Consider the following 25,437-nt stretch of genomic DNA (forward strand, 5'->3'; position numbering starts at 1 on the left):
AGATTTCAACGGTGGGTATTCAATCTCCAATTTTATTTTTCTTATGGTGTGGTCCACTTGATTCCTGAATATGCTTATTTTGGCCGAATCCTATGGAGTGGCCCACGATGATGTTTATGTTTTATCCACATTGTCCATCCATTTTTACATATCATTTTAGGGCATTAGCCCAAAAATAGCAGATTAAAGGCTTAAGTGGACTGGGGATTGAATTTCTATAGTTGAAAACTTCCCAAAGGCCTTGTCACCTAGACTGATGAAGGGAAATCAGAAATATCAGCTTCCTTTCAATCCCCACTGCTTCCTGTAGTGTGGTCCACTTGAACATTCAATATACCTCTTTTTTGGTTTCATGCCATTAAATGATCCGTCAAAATGGATGGACGGTGTAAATAAACATATGCACTAAGGTGGGCCCTATAGAGCCCGTATACAAGACCCTCACTCTCTAGCTAGGTCCTGGTGAGGGTAGTACCCAATCCACGCCCACACTTTCCTTGTTGAGAAGAGGACAGATTTTCAGTGAAGTGGCCCGTGGATGTCCGCTGGACTAAAAATAAGGGTTGTTATTTTCACGTGGACGATATGATATGATTTATGGTTGACGTTGATGTTGCCAACCCTTCCACCCAACCGAGCGGATTAGGTGAGACCCATATTCACCCAAGACAATGCGGCTCTTGCTGAGGGGCCCATCTTGTTGTATGTATTCTATGTCCACGCTGTCCATTCATTTTTTTTATATCATTTTAAGGCATTATAAAAAAAAATAAGCAGATTCAACTACTGGGTGGCCCATACCAAAGGAAATAATGGTGATTGATCATTAATGGGCCACAAAAGTTTTGAATCAGGATGATATTTCTTTTTTCCTTTTTCTTTTTCCCTTCATCGAGGCTTATATGACCTTATCAACTGATTTGATGGCAAATAAACAGTATGGAAACATTAAGGTGCTTCCTACGAAGTTTTTAATGATAGAGAGTTCAATCACCACTATTTCTTATGGTATGGTCCACCTAATAATTGGATCTACTTTATATCTTTTGGATAAAGCAATAAAATGATTTGAAAAGGCAGATGAACGGTGTGGATAGATGATACATATATCAAAATACGCCCCATGGTAAGGGCCGCACCACCTTAGATGAGTCCAAGGTCTCACCTAACCGGTTCCCTCCACCCAAGGAAACAGAAGCAGAAATATGATACATTGTTATGGCCGAGTGCTTGTAAGTACCACTGGATCTTAGGCTTCCCCAGTGTATTGGTGGGGTCCATCGTCCCATTACTCAGTGGGGCCCACTTTGGATGGCCCATGAACCTCCTTTGGTCCATGAGATAAAATTGTATGAAATTATATTAGATAAGAGTTATATTATTGCATAATGATTGCGTGTTTAGAAATACCTTGATATTTTGGTCATCCAATGTTTAGAATAAAATTCTTGCTAGTGGAAAAACACTAGATTAAGTAAAATTCAGTTTAGTAGACTATAGAATTGTAATCAATGAATTAAATTCACAATAGTTGTTAGTCACTTTTATATATATATAACCAGAATGTCATGCGTGTGAAGGGTACATATAAATGGATGACATAGATAAAACACATGCACCAATGTAGGACCCACATGTGTAGTAAATTTTAAAATTTATAAAAGCCCTGTATTAGACCAAATGTAATTCCATCCCACTTAATCCCAACCCTTTCCATCCTCCCCAAAGGCCAGAAGGAATTTACATGGGACCAAATGCAATTCCATCCCACTTAATCCCATTTAATACCATGTGCCAAACACCTCCTAAAGAATCCTCTTGATTTTTAGTTGGTGGTCAACAAATGGATGGTTAAGATTTAAGAGGGAAAAATAAAACAAAATTTCTCTTACCATAGAGGAAAGGCCAAATATTTTACTGCTAAGATCTTCAAACACGGGGAATTCTAGTGCATGGGCCATCCACAGTGAGGCCTACTATAACAGTAGTGGGTCCCACTTGTAAAAAAGGAAAGCTCAAAAACTTATTGTTACAAATCTCAGCCTTAGCATTGTACAATACTCCCTAAAAGGCTAAAAAGCTCGCGTAGCTCATGCCATGCTGGTACCTAAAATAAAGATTTTAATAAAACACTCGCTTCATTCACATGCAAAAACCCCAAATTTAATAAACATATGGTTTATTGGTGATTCAAATCATTTATATGGTGGGCCTCTCAGTGGATGGTCCAACCTAAAATCTCCATCCTTGGGATATTTCATATCATCCAACTATTTTCCTTTGAATCTGGACCACCGAATCGTGGCCCTACATCTACGGAATAGTGCACATCAGCAAACTATAGAGTGTTGATCAGGAACACCCTACCCAAAGAAATTGAGTGGTTGTGATCAATCAATAGCTTCAAGTTGTGACTGACCGTTGCTTGTCGGTTTGGATTGATAGACATATTCACCAGTGATATCATTCATAAGGTTGATATATATTATTTACCAAATGCCAACTGAGTGTGCATTCCGTGGCCCCAACTTTCTATGTATTTTTCTCTCATTTTATTGGACTAACGTGAACGGCTGAAATTACGAATTTTCACCTGATTGAGACCATCCATTTAGCGTCGAGGACAATGAAGATGATAGCAACATGGGACATGACATTCATTAATGATGCCACGTTGATTGTTAGATTTTTGTCGATGAATAATCTGTCCAATCCACACATCTAAATCAAAAAAGGAACTCATGGTTAATCTTATTACTGAAATCTTTATATATATATATATATATATATATATATATATATATATATATATATATATATATATATATTGCTCATTTCATATGCTTTCTTCAATTAATTTTTTTTTTAAAAAAAGAAAATTGCTTTTCTAAACTCTTTGTCATTCTTTTTTAGAAATACAACTATATTGAGAATTCAGAATTCATTAATTTTCTTTTAGAAACCATTTTAATTTTTTTTGCATCAAGCTATATATATATATATATATATATATATATATATATATATATATATATATATATATCTATATAGAGAGAGAGAGAGAGATGTGAGGGCCCAAAATCTGAATTATCCATGTGATGTAGCACTCCATGAAACCTTCAAGGCCTAACTTTCACTTTAATCCAAAACTTTGGTGGGCCATGGAAAACGGAAATAGTTTTCTCCCTTGATTTGTTTCTCTTTTTCCATGGCTCACTAAAGTTTTGGATATGGGTAAAACTCGGGTTCCGGGGGTTTCATGGGGTGCTACATCACATGGATGGTTCAGATTTTGGCCCCACTTCACATGTGATGAGTTCTTAAAAAGCTCTCATGAGTTCCAGTTACAACCAATGCCAGGTGAGCATTCCTCTCTTTGAATGCGTGTTGAGTTCTTTACTAAGAAAGCATATTGCATCCTGCCCTGCTTGGACATAAATGGGTCCACATAGGGACCGTGGGGGTCCAATGTGATGTATGGGTTTTATCCATGCTGTTCTTTTAGGGCCTATTTGGCCGATCGGATCCCAGGGGATTAGGAGGGATGGGATGGTAAAATCCCAGGACATGCCAAACGAGCCAAACAGACCGGGTGAACTTGTCCCGTGATATAGCAAACCCATGGAACTTAAACCAATCCACTGACACCACCATCATTACCTTAAAATCCATCCCATCCCGCCTAATCCCGTTCAATTGTGCCTGGGGTGTGTTTGGATGGATGGATGGGAAGGTAAAATCCCAAGATATGCCAAACGTGTGAAACAGACTCAGTGAACTTGTCCCAGGACATAGTAGTCCCATGTATCTTAAACCAATCCACTGACACCACCATCATTACCTTAAAATCCACCAAACAGGCTCTTAGGGCATGAAACCAAGTATGAGGTAGATCCAAGGTTCAACTGGACCACATCAAAGGAAGTAGTGGTGACAATAAAGCCCATTGTTGAAACATTCAGAAGGCCCAGCGTGTTGTTTATTTCTTATCCAACCTGTTCATAAGGTCACACATACCTAGATAAAGGGAAAGCACAAATAAAGGGAAAGCACAAATATAGCTTAATCCAAAACTTTTGTCTCCCAAGAGGTTTTTAATGGTGAGCGCTCAATCCCCACTCTACATTCCACTTGAGATTTAGATCTACCCCATTTTTGTGTTCATGCCCTAAAATGATCTTTCAAAATGGGTGCACAGGGTAAAACCCATACATCAAGGTGGGCCCCACGGAGCCATGCCTAGATAGATTATCATCCAGTTGGGGGCAGCTTCCCTTTACAAATGAGTTTTTTTTTTTTTTTTTCGTTTTTTTTTTTTTTAAGTCCTTTTCAAAGAGAACGAAAAGGTAGTTCAGTTTAGCGTGGAAGACTCCAAGTAGATCAAATGCAACATAAAGGACACTTTTTGGTGGGTCCACGGACTGCTTGTTGATGCTCACTAAAGTCTTAGCTAGCAAACGAAATTCATACCTATATTAAAAAATACATCGCAATAGCTGTCATGTACGTGTGCTAAAATTGCATACAGGAGACGAATGTAACCCATATTTGAAAACACGAAAAAACCTTCAATTCCATCAGATTTCGTCAAGATTATAAGATAAACTAGATTTGATTCTGAAACGATTAAGGCCTGTTCAAGACTCGACTGAATCAGATGACTACGATCAACGAAAGTTGAAATAAATAAATAAATAAATTCAGCGGAAGTCCGTGCAACTCAAAGGGCATGTATGGATACCACCAAATTAGTACTTTTCCTCCTCACGGCATTAGATAAGTAACTTATTTTAGATAAGTAAGTTTGTTTATAATAAAATATTATAAGTAACTTTTTTATTTAAAGTTACTTGATCACTTTAATTTAATAAGTAGAAATCAAGATAAGAAACTTAAGGTATAAGTAGATTAAGTAACTTACGCCTCACTGGGACGTAGCTAGAGATGGACGGTGTATTAAGGGCTTTGTGTGGCCCATCATGATCTATGTTTTAAAGATCATTTTGCAGTCACTAGCGTAAAAAGAAGGTAGATCATGTTGGGGATGCAATGTGCTTCAGCAGACCGAACAACACAACAGATTAAATGTACTTTATCAATAGATCAAAGGCTCAAGCAGACCACACTGAATGAAACAGTGGGAAATTAGAACTTACAGTTGAAAACTTCTGTAGGGCGACATCAGTTTTGGATCAAGCTGATATTTATGTTATCCCTTCATTGTTACCTTATGAATAAGTTGGATGGAAAATAACCATCACGGTGGGCCCTAGAAAGGTTTTAACAGTGGGGTCCTTGCCACCATTGCATCTTGTGTTGGTCCACTTGAGCCTTCGATTCACCTCTTTTTTGGCTCATGCCCTGAGATGATCTTTTAAAATATATCAACTTTGATAAAACACATATGCCAAGGTGAGCCCCACGTACAGACCCTCCACAGGAATGTCCTCGGCCCTAAGGACATACGCATGATCAAATTGTTGGTTGTGCGTGGACCTGTAAGATATACACACACATACACACGCCCACGCGCACGGAATGCTCGGTGCACCAATTCACACAGAACTCATGCAAACTTTTTTGATAACCCATCGTATGTTAGGTGTATCCAAAATCTGAAAAATCTACGTGAAGCAACACCTCATAAAACCCTTGGGCCCAATATTTACTTTGATCCAAAACTTTGGTGGGTCATGAAAAATGAAAACAGTTTCCCCATTGATTTGCATTTCTCTTTGCTATCGCCCACCAGAATTTTAGATCAGGTTGAAATTGTCCCTTGGTGTTTCATGGGATTCCGCATCACACATGGACCGTTTGGATTAGACATCCACAGCACAGGGACTTATATATATATATATATATATATATATATATATATATATATATATATATATATATATATATATATAGTTTGCGAATTTTAGGCATTGAACAAGGGAGTTGTTTGATATTCTGGTTTGTGCAAAATGCTTGATACTCAAGCACTTGATGGTACACGTGGCATATATTAAATTAAGTCTAACCAACAAAATTGTGGAATCCAGTTGGTCAGTCACAAAAAAAAAAATTAGATGGGTTGAAACATCCCAATCTATGATTCAGGCACACTTATTTATTAAAATAAGATCATTGGACATATGTCGTTTTTTAACTTTTAAATTTAAGTGTAAGATAATCAAACAAGTGGGATTTTTATTTTTTATTTTTGTCTACCAAGCATTTAAATTATTACCCATAATTTGAAAGATTTACTTTCAAAAGCTTTGCTCGGGTACATGTGTGTGCAATAAAGCTCATGCACGGCAATAAAGTTCATGTACATACCACACATGTGCCAATATGGCACACTCCAATCCATTCATCATGTTTGTCTAACCTTCTACAGGTCTTCCTAAAAATAGAATATGGTCCAATCGGTATGTGGGCCCTAATATAAGAAATAGGTGGATTAGGTTAAAAAACATCGACCATCCAAATTTTGCAAAGATGTACATTTGTTTTAAAAACTTGGGTCTACCTGGCTATCGGATCATCTTAATTTCTGGCTAGGACATCAATATAGTGGTGCCATTCTGATGATGAAATGTTGATTTTAGATGTATAATACTAAGCTGGCACATGTATGGCAGGATGCACTCAGATGCAGCACCTGAACCTGTGATGTGGGTGGGACCTTGACCGTAGAGCCCACTTCGATGTATGCATTGTGTATCTACCTCGTCCATCCATTTTGCTATCTTATTTTAGGACACGGTCCCGAAAATGAAGCAGATAAAAATTTTAGGTAGACCACACGATAGGAAACAATGGTCATTGACCATTAAAAACTTTTGTGGGCCACAAAAGTGTTTGATCAAGCTGATATATGGATTTTACCTTCATTAAGGTTTGTGTGACCTTATCAACAGTTAGGATGGAAAATAAACATTACACTGGACCTTAGGAAGTTTTTAATGGTGGAAATTCAATGTCCATTCTCCTATGGTGTGGTCAACTTGAGATCTGTATGTACTTCATTCTTTAGACCGTGCCCTAAAATAAGCTGGCAAAATGGATGGATGGCATGGATACACAATGCATACATCAATGTGAGCCCCATGGTCAGGGTCCTATCCGTTTACACCCATTTTCTAGCTCCCTGGTGTGGACCAATGGAAAGTCATCATGTGTTGACACTACGGGTTTGGTACTCACGAAAATTCTACTTGTATTCTAAGATAAGTTAAATGGATCTTCCTTTGGTGATATGCATTTTGTTATTAATGCGGTGACATAGACCTTTACACATGCTCTTAAAGGAGCAAATTGTCATATGCCACGTGGCTATAATTAACGAGTCAATCAATGAGGTGATGTGCCCAACACATTTATAAAAACCCACCGAGAGATGACAAATCCTATCATAAATCTAGTCATGATATACTCAATAAGGCTGTCTTTGACAATCTTTCTAAAATGGGAGATTGTCCTATAGATATTATTTCACAAATCACCTTACCGCTGATTATAATATGTTTGAGAGAATAGCTTAATCATGTATTCCGTCTCCAATCAATCTAACACCACACGGGAGTAATAGCAATTTTAATTAATTTATATTTTTGTCCAATTTTTAAGTAATTTTCAAATGCCAGCTAATCATCACACTGCCAAAGTATCTAAGTCTTCTTCATCCAACGTCGCGAGTCTTAATATCATATATTCTTAAAAACTAAACCTATTGTTTTCATTTTAATCATCTAATAGATATCACCAATCTGTCAACACAATATTAATAGCTAATTTTTGTTTTGTAACTTTCTAAAGTGGGGTCCACATTTGATATTTTAATTCATGTCGCATGTATGCCACGTATGCAATTCCCTGGTGCATGCAAATTAACCATAAGTAATCAGACAGCGCTAGAGCATCAATCAAAACTCCTCCATCACACCTCTTCATCCCAGAAGTTCTTTAACCTTTGTTAAATGAGTCGCTTTACCAAGGGACTGGTCCGAACCGACTCGGACTCAGTTAAACCGAATCTGGTTCGACACAACGGGTCAGTCAGACTCGGCTGAGTCTGGGGTCAATTTCCCCAACTCGGTCAAATCGAGATTGGACAAACTAGAAACGGATTGGCTACTCCCCCTGCCACCGGCCTGGTGGCTGATGGTCGGTGCTCTGTGGGCCCACCATGATGTATGTGTTTCATCCCTTCCGTTCATCCATTTTTACAGATCATTTTAGCTCCTAGTAAAAAAAATTGAGAGGGATATAAATCGCAGCTGCACCACACCACAGGAAAACAATAGTGGTTGGATATCCACCATTAAAATCCTCCTAAGGTCCACTGTACTGTTTATTTGACATCCAATATATTGATTAGGTAATACAAACCCATATGAAGGGAAAAAATAAAGATCAGCTTGACCCAAAACTTTTATGGCCCCCAAAAGGTTTTCAATGGTCGATGCTCATTCAACATTTTTTCCTGTAATGTGGTCCATTTGAGATTGGGATATACCTCATTTTTTGTATTATACCATAAAATGATATGAAAAAATATATGGACGGAATGGATGAAACAAATACATCATTGTAGGGCCTATAGAGCACCGACCATCAGTCATTGGTTGGTAGCAGGGGAGTAGCCGATCCGTTTCCGGACAAACTGGTTTAAGCTTTCGTTCGTTGCACGGATGCATGTTGTCTTTTAAATATCACGTGTTTGTTGGGGATGGTCAGTCAACCGCCAGACACGTGGTATACGTATACATCAATTCCAAGTTGTTGTGGGCCATGTTACCATATCTTAAAATCACATGAAGCTCTATGTATTCCAACCGTATGATTTTATATATCTATTCCATCCTAACAAGGGCCTACGATTGCTGTAAAGAGATGATAAAACAGTCCGCCACATGTGCTGTCGACATGTCCAGGGACACGTATCAGTTGCTGCTGTCAACCCCATCCGTAGATGTGTTGGGTGATGTGGGGCCCAACGTGATCTATATGTTTTATACCTACACAGTCCATCCGTTTTTCTCCCTTATTTTAAGGCATGAAACAAAAAATTAAGCAGATCTGAAGCTGAAGTGGACCACACAAGGAAAAAGTGGTGATTGAATGCTCACCATTGAAAACATCTTGAGGGCCACAAGAGTTTTGGATCAAGCTGATATTTGTGGTTTCCCTTCATCCATGTCTGATTGACCTTATCAACAGGTTGGATGATAAATAATATTTACGGTGGGCCTAGAAAGGTTTCGGTGGTGGTTGTGATTATCCCCACTGTTTCTGTGGTGTGGTCCACTTGAGCTTCGGTTCGATTTCATCTTTGGGTTCGTGAATTAAAATGATCTGGAAAAGCAGATGGACGGCATGGATATCAAATACATACATCAGGTTGGGCCCACAGTGCCCAACACATCAACACCCACAGCTGTCCGTGTCCAACACAGAGATGTCCGTGGAGAGAATATTTCGGTGCTCCCCGCCCTACAATGTCATCTCCCCTGGAAGTGTGGCACTACAGTAATTTGATGTGAAATCAAGGTCGGTTAGATGGCTCGCCCCTCAACTTGCTCCATACTTCCAAGTTTCTCGTGCTCCTTTTCCCGCCTCGGGAAATGAGATTCCCGGTCCCACGAACCAACGGTCCTGATTAGTACACGTGTAGGGAGAGTCGTGAACGTCATCGACCTCGAGAAACGCAAGTACTCGCAGCCCAACACGCCTCTCCAAAAGGCTCCGGACAAAAATCAAACCAACGGTAGGTGTTTTGACACGTCACGTCTAAAGATTCCAGTCAGATATCAGATGCCGACGAACCTTCCTTTCCTCCCATCGCGCTCTTTGTACGACTGTATGCCAGCCCATGTGCGAATTGTGGGGGTTGGTAGTACGCGTGCCACGCGTGCTAGAATCGCGTGCGCGTGTCAAACCTGGCTCCGTTGTAGGTCCACATGGGATGGGAGCAGATTTGGTGAGACCGGTACTCACCGAAGACGGTGAGGCCATTACCGTCGGCCCCACCTTTATGTATCTATTCCGTATCCACGCCGTCCATCCGTTTTTCCATATCAGTTTAGGAGATTATCCAAAAAAAATCAAGCAGATCCAATTATCAGGTGAACCGTATAATGGGAAACGGTGGTGATTGACCGGTAACAGGCTACAAAAGGTTTTGGATCAATCTAATATTTGTTTTCTTACCTTCATTCGTACATACGTGAACTTATCAGTAGATTAGATGGCAAATAAACACGTCGTACCATAAGAAATTTTTAATGGTTGAATCTGCTTCATTTTTAGAAGCATGTACTAAAATGATAAGGAAAAATGGATGACCGCATGAATACAAAATGGATACATCAAGGTAAGCTCCATAAGGTTCGCACTGTCTTGGGTGAGGCCGGGGTCTAACCTAAATTAACCCATGTGTAATGAGTGCAAAAGTCAAAGCAAGTCCGCTCGTCAAGTGATCTTTGGAGTGCAACTTGGGATCTGGTCAAGCTGTGGATTAAGTTCTCTTAAGGTTGGTTTAGGTTCAAGTTAACCTCCAACCAACCCAACCCAGCCCAACCCACCCGAGTTGCACCAACTCATTCGAATGTGGTTCATATATTCCAATAATCTTCTATGACACTTGTTATCGGAACATTTTTCTTGCAAACCATTTCATATTAGGTTACGTTTGTCTACAAAACCACATAGCAAATTTTGACTAGGAATCAATTTTGCACGTGTAAATCATTTGCCATATGGACGGTTTACCATGTTTTGTGTTTTTGGTCTACTTTTCTACTTTTCTATGCAAGTCATTTTCCTACCTTTGCTTGGGATATTGCATACAAGTGTGAATATCTTTTTGCATTCAAATTACATTGTCAAAAATGAAAATGATATATTTGTACATCCATCATGTAAGTCATCTATCATGTGGGTTCACCATTGATGGCCCAATCCTCTCAAATCACTTTGATCGAGTCACATCAACGATATAAAATGTACATCATATGTGGGGCCCACCCTTAATTGCTAAACCTTCACAAATCACTTTGGTTAAATAATATTTATCGTCCCATTAGTGGTTGGGAAAAATAGTGGTCATATCAAGTATATTAGGTATAATGAGATGCGCAACACATGAAAGGAGAGAGGGAAGAACAGAGAGAGCTCGGGCCGGGAAATGTGAAGTTACATGCATAAGTTGCTTAAGTGCACAAAATTATTATAAATAACAATATCTATTGGATGATACTAATGGCAGATATGAAGTAAATGATAATTAAAACAGGCGAAAACTATAATTAATCAATCAGAATAATTGCACCTATATAGGAGAAATAAAATAAGAGAATCAGAAATAATGAACCATGTAGTCAGCACAGGTGTGGAATCAAGTTGCTTTCCTTAAGATGATTTGCCCTCACTTCTCAAATCAAATGCATGACCTAAATTTACTTCTGCGACTGCCTTTGAAATACAATTGTTGTTCAGCCAAAGTAACTGGCACCATTGCCAAATGGTAGATGCTCAGATATTAATTGTTTGTTCGGACATCATATGAGAGAGAAAAGGGTTTCAATCATAGGCCACGCATGTATACTTCATTATGCCAAGTTCTAATTAAACTTGAGATGTGCCTTTTAGGAATAACACAAGCGTCCCACTAGATATCCAATTTGAATATTGCAAATTCATGCATGGGTTCCTTAACACTACATCTTTTGCGTAGCTACACACAAAAACAGAAGAATTGGTACTGGCTACTCTCAAAGAGTTTAAAGGATATAAATGCCCTTGGGTTTAAGGGCCACACTAGTGAAAGATCAAAGCATTAACGTTGACCATCCATCATATGGGCCCACATTTCATTGCTCATCTCTCTAATCACTTTGATTCAATGATCCTGATGGTCGGATGAGTGGTTTAGGAAAGGGACAGTCCATATTAAGCATTGTAGAGAAAGACAAAGTAAAGATTTGGACCGTTCATCATGTGGTAGCCACCTTTGATCACCCAACCCTCTTAAATCATTTTGATTGGATAACCTGGGTTAGAATAGTTTTGGAAAATGGATGATCCATATTAAGTACACTATAGAGGTTTAAGCATTGATATGGAATAGACCATTATGTGGACTCGTCTTTAATTGCCTATTCATTTCAAATCACTTTGGTCAAATGATCTTAGCCATCAAATTAAGGGTTAGAAAATGAACAATTCATATTGAATATACTATAGAGGGCTAAGCATTGATATAGACCATCCATCGTATGGTACAACCCGCCTTTAACTACCCATCTCTCTTAAATTACTTTGATTGAATTATTCAACTATAGCTTAGTGTTTTAGGAAATGGACAGTCCATATTGAGTATATTAGAAAGGTATAAACATTGATGTGGATACACATCACATGGCCTCACTTTTTTCAAAGAAAAAAAAGTAGGTCCACCTTTGATTACCCATCCCTCTCAAATTACTTCGATATGATGATCTTAACAATCAAATTAGTAATTTAGAAAATTGATAGTCCACATTAAATATAATGAAGAGGTATAGGCATCTCGATGCATGTGGGCTACCTTTGGCTTTTCAAATCATTTCAATTAGATGATCCTAACCATCTTATTAGTGGTTTGGGACATGGGTTATCCCTCTTGAGCATAAGGGAGAGGTATTAAAACCGAAAGGGTTACTTACATAATAATGAAAAAAAGTGTTTCTTTAAGGAGATATGTGAAATTTTTAAAACCATTAACATTGGAAATGAATGTGTGAAAACATCTACACAAAAAGGCGGCACAAATAAATGCAAATGAAACAAGTTTACATGTGTAAAAAAATCCTACATATGTAAATTGGTTTATATAAATGTCCCCTTTAGGCATAATTGGAATCATAACAATGAAAGGAAATACTATTTTCATGAAAACTTTAACTATTTGTGAAGCTTTTCTCCATTAAATATAATTTCATATATTTTTTAAAATGAAAAATTAATAAATTTATTTTCCTACCTCCACCACTTAAAGTATTTTTATTTTTCCATGACCCAAGGAAAATGAGTTTTTCAAAAGTTAAACAAAAACGTTACACCAGCCCCCTTCAATGTTCACAATTGCTATATTCGATAATGTAACCCTAACGCAATTTGGTCCCTGTGGTTTGGAAAATGCTATTATAATGTCACGTGCGCCAATGTGCCATGTGGTCTCGATGATAAAACAAAGATGGACATTGCGATTATAAGTTATATGATTTGAACAATGCTACTATAGTATCATATGTGCATTTCAAATGTGAGTTCCAATAGCCAAAAGGGAAACATTATCATTTCACAAAAAGGAATCTTAGTTTCCAATACAGGCCTAGCATATACTATGGATGTGTGATGCCTTTTCATTGGACCACATCATGGGTTATTGGACCTCTTTAAGTGCCCATATGTCAAATGTGCCGTATGTCTCTCATGCCACATGCACCACGTGCCATTCTAGCTTCAAGTACCTTACATGTGCTACAATTCAACTTCAAGCGTCCATATATGTTGTGTATGTCATATGTGCAACTATTCATTTTCTTGCACCCCGTGTGTGCCAAATATGCTAATTTGACACACACCAGATTCCTATTAGGATTTTTTTCCAAGAAAATTTTTGTTTTGCCTAATAACAAATTTGAAAATAGGTTCACATTTTTAGAAAAATCTTGTAAAAAAGAAACAAAGAAAACTATATTTCCTTTCTCACAATTTCCCACTAATCCAAACAGGTCCTTAGGGTGGTGAGTACACTTGTTATGGGCTGAAGTATTCCTAAGCCCAGTCCATGAGTTAAGGACTCTGAGTCCAAGCCCAACCCAACTCAGCAGCTGAGAAATTGAGCTTGGGCTGGGCTGGGTTCACCATCCAAATGGTAAACCGTTTTTTAGAAAAAAAATACGACGCCCTTCACTGAAGCCCCTGTCTCGAACAAGTCTCGAAGTGTTCTCTTACATGAGAGGAGAGGGGTCAACCCTCCCCTCCCCTCCGTCGCTCTTGAAGTCGTTGCGGAAGCTAACAAATACACTCTTTCTGTGCTTTCCGATCAGCTCTGGCCATTAATAGCAGGGTCTAAAAAACTTAAGCCCAGTTCATACCCATGGCTTAAGGGCTCGACCTAAACCTGGCCTTAGTGGGCTAGACCAAGGATGGGTCAGGCTAACCCAGCCCGTTGCCTTACCTAACAACATTGATTAAAGAAAACAAAATGTAATGGTGCATGGGCTAGCTACCAAAGGGTTAGGAGGACTAGGGTTTGGGTGAATGGCCCATCTACAGTGAGCTCATCAAAGCAACGGTTCTGTGACTAAACCATGGGCTCTACTAGTACAATCTGAGAACCCAGATTCTACCGTACACACATTCAACCCCAGCATTGTATGATACTCCTAAAAAGAGATAACCACATTTGTGAATTGCAGATTGAGATGCTGACTGAACCACAGGTGCACCATTCCATCAATTCAAGGGCCTGGGCTTGGACCATTTGGTTTGGATTGTGGGCTGATCACTATCCCAGCAGTAGGGCTATCAACGGATTGGATCTTAATTCGAATTCCATTTAAATTCAATCTGGTTAAGTCAGATTCAGATTGATAATCAGATCTATTAGATCAAATTTGGATAATATATCATTGGGTCGGATTCAGATCTATCATGATTCAATTACGATCCAACATATGTATCTCTATTATAATAACGGTGTTTTTGGAATATAGGGAAAATTATTTTTTTAATAGATTATTATTTATAGAAAGGAAAAAAATGCAACGGGTTGAATTATTTGGATTTTCCAGTCTTTAACTGAGAAAAAAAACTGATCAGATTCGCCATTTACGACTATATGCTGCAGGCTTGTGCTGAAGTTATTCAAGCCCGGTCAGGGCCAACTTTATATACAAACATGCCAATCAAATCCTCATCAGGCAACACATGCAACTTGTACCTTAACCGTTGGTTTTATTTTCATAAATATCATGTGTGGCCCACTTGATCAACAAATTATTTAGAAACATTCATTAAGAAAATAAGGTTTTGATCAATTTTTGGGCCTTATGCTTGGCACAGCAGGGACGTGATGAGGTGGATCACTGTCCTAAGAGGATAACTACTTTGAATCCATGGAGCTCTCTCGACTCCTCACATATCTTTCTCAAATTCATAGAGCTCTCTCGGAGAGCTTCCTCAAATCCATAGTGCTTTCTGGACTCCTCACAAAGCTTCATTGAATCCCTCAGGGATAAAAGCAAAAATAATTTATGATAAATTTAAAATAACTTAATTGATGATAAAAGAAGAAATTACAACTCTTTAAATAAAGAAATTTAGTATGGAGTTTTCAACTTAGACTCCAGTTCAAAAATTCTAAAAACGTGACTTGATATAAATAGTAAACTTAATTGCTATTTATAGATCACTTCTATTTCTACCAGACTTCGTGGTTTTCAGCCAAAAATAGTAAGTGTCCAATTTGATCCATCCATTTTATTCTCCTAACTTTGTGAAGCCTTTTTCAAGTTGGGCATGACTTGTACAACTCAAATAATCAAAAGTTATACTTGAACTAGTACTTATTATTTATAGTAAAAATGAAACTAATTAGATTTTTTACCATCAATTTGATGGAATCTCACAAATCCAGCATGGGCAACTCGGCGTAACGGGGTTGGTTGGCTTAAGTAGGTCATCCTACCTCAAAATTATATAAATATGTCGAAAAAATCATCTCAATTTGTGAGATATGACTAATTTAAGGATCTGACAGTCCAAAACATTTTTACCTCCGATCAGTCCTTTGTATCATCTTTGCCATGAAAGTGTTTGCGATCCGCCCTATATCAAGGCCTTATAGTATTGGGCCGTTCCTTAACTACCCCAGGCCAAATCTGGCCCATTATTACCCGTCGGTGCGAGGTATTGCAGGCCCATGCCCTCTATCCCATGACAATGAAATATAGTTGCGTGTATGTGCATATGGGTTTTGTTTTTACTGTAGAGTCCCTCATGACTACTGCTGATATTACCAAATAGCGCCTTCATCTTTTTAAATTACGGCGAGTACTCATCGGAATGGAGAAAGTGCCTATGATGTCCTCACCATTATTTAAATTTCATCAGTGTATTTATGACGTCCCACCCATCCAACAGCTTAATTCCACTAGTTGGATGTCATACAAACACCAGATGGACCTTTCAAGTAGGGTTGTTCACGAGTCAAGCTAGCTCGAAAAGCTCGCTCGACTCGGCTCGAGTCAACTCAGATTGACTCGGCTTGAATGATCGATTCAAGCCAAGCCAAGCTAATTATTTTAAGCTCGAGTTGAGTTCAAGCCAAGTTCAACCAAGGGGCATTTCAACTCGACTCGAACTCGAACTCGAACTCGACTTGACTCGGCTAGATTAATAAAAATATTAAATATTATATATATATATATATATATATATATATATATATATATATATATATATATAAGTTTTAAGTTTAAACTTAAAAGATAAAAAAATAAAAAACAAACTCTAGAGTTTCTACCCGACTGCATGCGTTCCCTTCCCCTTTCCCTTTCTTCTCTTTCTCTGCCCACTGCCAGTCGCACGCCCACCCGGACCACCACCACCAGTTTTCATTTCAGCTCCACAATAATATGATTTCAATCTCTTGAGATCTACTTTTTAGGTGAGAAACCCAAGAAATCCGAGATGGGTTTTTGTCAGATTTATTAGAGCTTCAAGGAAATCCAATGATCTGATTGGCTAGAGCTCTTTATTTGGATTTCTGATCTGTGTTCTGCTCTATTTCTTTTCTAGTACTTGGATTTTTGCTGGTGGAAGAAGATCAAGAATAGATCGGTTCTTACAGGTTTCCTTATCCGATTCGAAGCTTTGTTTGGTTTTTTCATCGGGTTTTGTTTTGATTCTCTTAAGATTTTTGAATTTTTCATCAATGGAGGAGGATTAAGAACAGAATCCATTACTCTCTCACCCAATAAGCTCGAGCTCGACTCGGCTCAAACCACTAGCTCAACTCGAACTCGACTCGACAGCTTTGGCAAACAAGCCAAGCTTTAATGTTGAGCTCGAGGCCAAGCTCGAGCTCGAGCTCGAACTCGAGTACATCATGGACAAGCCAAGCCAAGCTTGGCCCACCTCGACTCGACTCGGCTCGATGCCCACCTCTACTTTCAAGTGAGGACATTTTAGTCATTTCACTTAAAGGTACTTTAACAGACTTCTGAAAGGTAAGGCAGTGTTTGGTAAAATCACAAGTGGTGAGGATTTTTCTGTAAAAATCCAATATGTAAAGCTATTTTTGTGGACGGCACACGCTCGAAAAACATCACACCTATGGGGACAGTTGTATCCATCAGCTTTTCACACTATTCCCCACTAAAAGTCGATTGATGCCCCTGATTTGAGTGGTTTGGATCGTGCAATTGGTTTGGATTTTGAATTAATGGACGGTTCCAATTTATACACATACATGTCACACTTGTGGTGCAGAAACCGCTCACCATGTGGGCCCCACCGTATAGTTGCTGGTTGCGCAGGCCATATCCTTTCCCTCCACGTGCACTGCACGTGCCACTTGTGCTGGTGCAAAATAAAACGCTTGAAAGCTGTGTAGCACGTTTCTAAGTTGGGCCTGGGTTGGACAAAACAAATTTTGAATGGGCAAGATCCAGCTTTTTCGTTAGGTGGACCCCACCGTTCCTACACATCATTTCATAAGTTGGAACGTTACGATGGGTCAAACTAGGGCGGAAAGTCGGGTGGATTAGGTCGGTTTGGTGCTCAACCCTAGCCTAATCCAAGGTTCCTATACCTCAATCCAACCCAACCTAACCTAACCTTGAATTGGAAATGCTCAACCCAAGCCCAATCCAACGGACTTGATCGGTTTAGTCGGGTGGATACATGCTAATATTTTTGTTATTATATTAGTCTATTATACTTCAATACACGTATTATTTTTTTGTACCAATGATTTTATTAATTATATATGTAATTATTTATCCTAAAGAACTTCAGTTTTTCTAAACAAACAAGCTAAAATATAGAACTACTCCTTTAAAAGTGTAGTGTAGCACTCAATCTATTTGAGAGAGAAATCTAGTATATCTTATTAGCTTGAGTCAACGAAAATGGCGTGGACCAATGAGACTCGATGGCATTAGAATTCCCCATACCTTCAACACAGATGATTCACACTCAATTATAATTTGTAGGTAACTTATATATCGATCAAGTTCGAGTTGGGTCAAGTAACCTGAGTCAAACCCAAGTTTTATCATGTTGGTGTTTATATAGCCCAAGCTCGGGACCAAACTTGATACATCTTACCCAAGCCCAACCCAATCTTGGGTCGGTCACGGCTCAGCTAGGTTGAACCTGCCCGACTTTCAGCCCTAGGTCAAACTTCATTTGTCCGGCCCTAGCCCTGCCCATTGCCACGATGTTATTTTTGAAATATAAGCCATTCCTGAAAGGGCCAGCTAGGTGGTCCACCTGATCACCGCATCATCATCCTGCCACCTGTACTCTTTTCAAATTTTAAAATCCCACTTGGGTCCCACCAATTTGGCGCCACTATTTGAAAAAGGAGCTGGAGACTGGACTAGACGATATTTTACCGCCAATTTGAGAATGGTTGGGGGACCATCTTCCCCCAATGTGGCTGGCCCTCACCACTGGCTATTCATGACTTTCACTTCTTGATGCATGTTGTTGATTTATGCTCCTCCTCGCACGTGGCATGCATGTTCGGCTATCCATACCATTCAAATCATTGTGCTTATTGTTGATAGATCATGTATTTATAATGACTTTGATCAAGTAATCCTAGCCATCCAATTTATGGATGTCAATAGAGTGGTTCAAAGTAAAATAAGCTGTCCATACTTTAAGGTCGAAAACAGATGCTCACGGCATGTTTGGATTATAAGTCATTTTACTTCAACTACTTATATCTCAAGTAGCTAATTTCAATATCTACTTATAAACATGAGTATATTTGGTAAATAGTCTATTTATCAGATAAGAAATCTTTCCCCGCTAAAAAAGCCTATTTTCCTCTCTCTCTCTCTCAACTGCGGCCATGGCAGTCATCGTGGATGCAGAGAATTTGCTGTCTCTAGCTCTTTCTCCTCCTTTTTCTTGAACCGAAATCCTAGCCTTGATGGAAAAGAAAAGAAGAGAAACCATGACAAAGAGAAAGTATTCAGCAAAATTTAAAGAGCATTTTTATTTTTATTTTTTAATATTTAAGATCAGATCTTAAGGTGATTAATAACTTGTTTTTTTTTTTTCAGTATAGGAAATTAAAATTCGTGGTATAAGTAGCTGATTTGTTGTTGTTAGAAAAATAAAAAATTAAAAACAAAAAAAACTTATGTTATTGCATTCAAAAACAAGCTTATTGTCTTCTGTCGAGCTATCATGGGAATTTATATCCGGTAAATTGAATCGTGGAATAATATGATTGAACTATGCATCGGTCACAGTGAATAGAATAATTAAATTAAAATTTGGTACCTATTTGATAAGTAATGAAAAAATCCTTAAATTATAGAACTAGATCTTCTACGCCTTAGGGGTCGTTTGGCAACATGGATTTGGGTGGATTTGAGGGGATTTCAACTCTGCTCGTTGTTTGACCATGTAAAGTAACCGAGGGTTTCAAGTCTAGGGGGTTTAAAATCCCCTCAAAGACAGGGTTTAAAATCCACATTAAGAGCTTGGATTATACCTAAAATCCCTTCAATAGTTGCATGTGTAACATGTGTGTCATCAGAATAATTGGACACATGGCCCACTAATGATATAAAAAAAAAAAACAATTAAATTATCACTTGCATCACTATAATTACTTTAATATGATGATCAACACCGTCCAAACATTGCCCATGTAAATCAAGGGTTAAAAGTAATTAATTAGTCACTCGGACATGATCTTGTGCTCATGGCCCATTCGAGACTTGGAATTTCATCATTTTCGGGCAAAGCATATATTTCAGCAAGCTTATTACAACCATTGTGTCAAACATTACATACATCACTAACTAATTAGAGATATTAAAGTTGATTTAGTAATTAAATTCAAACCTTGTACATATACCATGCATAGCTACTTTTGTATTAAAGTTGATTCCCAATTCAGGATACCAAACACAATAGGAGGATGACGCATGGAAAGACGTGAGGTCGAGCACCATCTTCCTCAAGAGGATAACTATTCTGAATCTACGAAACTTCTCTGGACTCCTCATAGAGACTTCTCGAATCCATGAGGAAAGAAAGCAAGAAAATAGAAATAAATTCTAATAAATTCAAAATTGATTAATGAATGAATAAAAATGACGGTCGTGATTAGGGGTGTACACGAGTCGATCCAAGTCGAACTGGGCTCAACCCGGCCCAGCCCGGTCACTGGGCCAACATGTCTAGCCCGAACCCAGCCCAGTTAGTAATCGGGCGAGTTTGGGCTAAGTTCAGGCCAGTTTCGAACTTTACAACAAGTTCATGGGAGGGCTTTGGCAGGTAATTCGCTTCCCATTACAAGACCCTCGATCAACGATTTAGATAGTTAAACTATAGACTCCACAAAAAATCTAACTAGTCAGGACATTATAATTCTTTTTTGTATTTGGATGAATCTGGGCCGTTCAAGTTATACGTTTGTGAGTTAGATGAGTCACTGTCACTTCAAAGATGAGCGGTGAACTATCCTGGAAGGGTAAAGGGGAATGGGATGGGTAGGATTTTGAATATATATATGTGTGTGTGTGTGTGTGTGTGTGTGTGTGTGTGTGTGTGTATATATATATGCACCACTTGACCGAGTCAGGCCAAGTTGAGTCGGGTTTCGGGCCGGGTCGGGCCGAACTGGGACCTATCTGAACTGAGTTCGGGTTGAAGAAAATACCTTGTCCCAACCCAAACTCAGTTCCGGGTTGAGCGAGTTAACCGGGCTAGCACAGTTCGTGTACAGCCCTAGTCGTGATGTCTACCAGTGCGCAAAGTTTTTGGCCAAAATTAGTAAGTGTCCTATTTGGCTTCACCAAGTTGTTCTCCTAATTTTTCTAAGCTCTTTTCACGTTGGACGCAACTCCTAAAGCCCAACGGATGAAGAGTTATAATCAAACTAAAACTTACTATTTATGGTAAAAACGGAATTAAAATAAGGAAACGACCGTCGATCTGGTGGTATTTCATAAATCCAGCTTGGGCAACCTGGCATAGCGGGGTTGGTTGGGTAAAGTAGCTCGTCCTATCCCAAAATCATATATTTTATGTCTGATAACTCATTCCGGATTGTGAGATACGCCTGATTTAAGGTCCGACGGTCCGAATCACTTCTGTCATCGACCGGACCTTTTCTGATCCATCTTGGCCATGTAATTGTCCGCGACCCTCTCTACATAGAGGATTTCAAATCCAAGGGGTTCTAAATCCACGCTCCCAAACAGACCCTTAGACTTCCAGGAGAAGCTAAAGGCTGGGAAAGAATTGGTACCTACTTGAAGGTTTGTGGACAATTTAACATTTTATAAATGTAAGTGGGAGGAAATTTTAACACATTGATCGTTTGGATTGTAAGTTACAATCAGTTACTTATGCCTCAAGTAGCTTATCTTGTTTCTATTTATTAAGTTGAAGTGATTAAATATCTTTAAGTCAAAATTTTTCTTATAATTAAATTTAAACCAAACTCAGTCCAAGCACACCACCCTTTTTACGATTTTAACATGATCACAACTCTAGTGGGCCCACTGATATACAGTATCAAATTATCCATCCTTGGGATAAATCCAAACCATTGATCAAGTAGGCCCACCTTATAGAAATCTTACATCCCCTTGCAAAAGAAAGTTCAAAATCACAACGGCTATGATGAAGTTCATCCTCTCAGTATCTCACTTGAAAATATCATGAAAATCCTCCAAACCTCTCTCCTATTATGCCAATTCCAGTCATTTCCAATCACAATTCTCTCTCCCTAGGCTTCTCTCCTCTTCCTATTTCTCCCAACGTCAAGAACATGATATCCATGGCTTCTATTCCTTTAAATACTCTCTCTCCACAACAAAACCACCCACCAATTTCCCCCTCTCAAACCTTCAAATCCATGGGAGAATTCAAGCAAATCCATTCCCAATTGATCCGAACTGGCCGTATACACGACCCCCACGAACAAGCCCAAATCATCGCCTTCTGTTGTACTCACAAAACAGGCAATATGGATTACGCCCGCCTCCTATTCGAACAAATTCCAGAACCCAACATCTTCATTTGGAATACTATGATAAGAGGATACTCATTTAGGAACTCCCCCGAGTCTGCTGCTTCACTCTACTTGGAAATGTTACATAGAGGTGTTAGGCCAGACCACTACACCTTCCCTTTCATGCTCAAGGCTTTTACTCGTAACATTGGTTTCAAATGCGGGGAGGAGTTTCATGCGCATATAATCAAGTTCGGGTTCAGTTCGAACATTTTTGTCCAAAACGCTTTGATTCATATGTATGCGCTCTGTGGTCGAATCAATGATGCACGCCACCTTTTTGACAAAAGTTCTAAACAGGATGTGGTTTCTTGGAATGCAATGATTTCAGGTTATAACAAGAGTAGGAGGTTTGAAGAATCGTGTAGGCTTTTCGGCGAGATGGAGAAGGCAAATGTAGTACCGACTTCGGTCACTCTCGTTTCAGTGCTATCAGCTTGTACCAAGTTGAAGGATTTGAGTTTTGGGAAGCGGGTTCATCAGTACATTGAAGATAACAGGATTGAACCCAATTTGATTTTAGGAAATGCATTGATTGATATGTATGCTGCGTGCAGGGAAATGGATATTGCGCTCACTCTCTTTGATAATATGAAGGTCACAGACGTAATTTCTTGGACTGCCATGGTTGCCGGTTATGCCAATTTGGGGCAAGTTGACCAAGCTCGGAAGCTTTTTGATCGGATGCCCAAAAGAGATTTCATCTCATGGACTGCCATGATCGATGGGTACTTACGGGCCAACCGTTTCAAGGAGGCATTGGGAATTTTCCGTGAGATGCAAGTCGCAAAGATCAGGCCGGATGAGTTCACCATGGTTAGCATACTTACAGCCTGCGCCCATCTTGGCGCGCTTGAGCTAGGGGAGTGGATAAGGGTTTACATTGACAAGAACATGATCAAGAACGATGTCTATGTGGGAAATGCTCTTATAGACATGTATGCTAAGTGTGGGAATGTAGAAAGCGCGGTCGAGGTCTTTCAAAATATGAATCAAAGAGACAAATTTACTTGGACGGCTATGATTGTCGGCCTTGCTGTTAATGGGCATGGAGAAGAAGCTCTTGATATGTTCTATAAAATGCTTAGAGCTGGTATAGACCCAGATGAAGTGACCTATGTTGGAGTTCTCTGTGCTTGTACTCACGCAGGCATGGTAGACGAGGGAAGAGTACTTTTCTCTAGCATGACTAAGAACCATGGAATTGTGCCAAATGTTGCACATTACGGGTGCATGGTTGATCTGCTCGGCCGATCTGGGCGGTTAAAGGAGGCCCTAGAGATTATAGGCAGCATGCCCATGAAACCGAATTCTGTTGTTTGGGGAGCCCTTCTTGGTGCCTGTAGAGTTCATAAGAATGTTGAACTGGCCGAGACAGTGGCCAAGAGTCTTCTTGATTTGGAGCCTGAAAATGGTGCTGTTTATGTCCTCTTGTCTAATATATATGCAGCATGCAATAGGTGGGAAGATGTACGTAAGATACGGAAGCTGATGACGGATAGAGGAATTCAGAAGACGCCTGGTTGTAGTTTGATAGAGATGAATGGTTCTGTTCATGAGTTTGTAGCTGGAGATAGATCTCACCTACAGTCTGATGAGATCTACTCGAAGTTGGATGAGATGGCCAGAGACCTGAAATTCGCAGGATATGTGCCGGATACATCAGAGGTCTTGATTGATATAGGGGAGGAGGAGAAAGAGAATGCAGTTTATTGGCACAGTGAAAAACTGGCGATTGCATTTGGGCTCATCAGTTCGCATGCTGGGGCGACCATTAGAGTTGTGAAGAACCTAAGAATGTGTGTCGATTGTCACCGCGCAACAAAAATCATATCAAAAGTATATGACAGAGAAGTGATTGTTAGGGATCGGACCCGCTTCCATCATTTTAAGAATGGCTCATGTTCTTGTAAGGATTATTGGTGAGTTTTTGATAGAGACAATTCCAATTATGATTTGGGTTCTTCTACCCACTTTGGCTTGACAAATTAGGGATCTGTATGGTAAAATCGATGTGGCATTTTACCTAAACGCATGCAAAAAACAGAAATTGTCCAGTCATATTTGATCAAAGATGATCTTCCAATACCAGGTACTTTGGCTGATTCAGAAGAAGATGAAGCTGGGTGTAATTTTAAGAAGATAAGGCTGGCGTCAAGATGCGATCTTTGTATGCATACAGCATGTGCATGGCAGACGCAGAGATTGGAGTGAGCCACATTCCTGAGGAGTCCAGAGAACCATCAGCTGTTTCCCCTGTTTTCAACCCTTTTCTTTATATATCACAAAATGATGATGGGCTTCTGTTCTCAACAATCAGAAAAAAAGAAAGAAAAAAAGCTGATGTTCCTCAATCTAAGCTGTTCAGTATGCACATGTATGAGATCCCGAGCTTATCCGGCATGCTCTTTCATGGGACCATTGGCTAAAATTCACACTAATTGGATGATCCTGAGATGGTAGGAAATCACAGCGTGGTATGATATTACGGCATGCGTTAAGCTGTTTCTTATTTTTGTTTATACATTGCATTTTGGCGAATCTCTTTCTTTTGATATTCTTCATCTAGAGATGATGAAGGACTGCAATATCTGCTGTGATGACTGAATATATTCTTGAGGCACATGTCCTGTTATCTTTCTCTCTTTACAGGCAACCCCAAATAGCTGGGACATGGTTATGATGATCTCTCTCTATCACTGCAAGCATTTGTGTTTTCGCATTTACTTTTCTTTTCTCATCACATGTGACTCAGACAAATTTTAGTTTTATCAGTAATTTGTAGGTCTTGATCATAAGGGTTATGGTCATCCAATCAAAATTGCCAGCTTCAGTCAATTAAAACAGAAGCCATGGGTGTAGCCCAATGAAATGAAATTCAAACATAGTGATGAGAGAAACCTAAACATTCAGTTTCGGGTTTTGCCCGTTGAATGCCCCTGTTCTTAGACAACCATTCATTTTCAGGCTGCTTATCAGATGGCTACATGAGTCCCATTCCCTTACCTTCTGGAGTATGGTTAATTTAGATTTTGGCACACCAACAACAGTCCTGATCACCATAAATCATGATAGGGATGCTTCGATGCACCGCTCTAGCCTATACATCTAGATACCGAAAT

The 25,437-nt window shown here is 39.2% G+C and overlaps 1 protein-coding gene across 1 annotated transcript; it reads left to right on the forward strand.

The window, feature by feature from the left end:
- The first annotated feature begins 21,758 nt into the window (after nt 1-21,758).
- LOC131255598 (putative pentatricopeptide repeat-containing protein At3g15930) lies at nt 21,759-24,959 on the forward strand. Its single transcript, XM_058256351.1, has one exon. It carries the CDS (start codon nt 21,992-21,994, stop codon nt 24,239-24,241), a length of 2,250 nt encoding a protein of 749 aa, XP_058112334.1. The 5' UTR covers nt 21,759-21,991; the 3' UTR covers nt 24,242-24,959.
- Nucleotides 24,960-25,437: the final 478 nt, after the last annotated feature.

Source organism: Magnolia sinica, chromosome 1 (assembly GCF_029962835.1).
Source record: "Magnolia sinica isolate HGM2019 chromosome 1, MsV1, whole genome shotgun sequence".
NCBI lineage: Eukaryota > Viridiplantae > Streptophyta > Magnoliopsida > Magnoliales > Magnoliaceae > Magnolia > Magnolia sinica.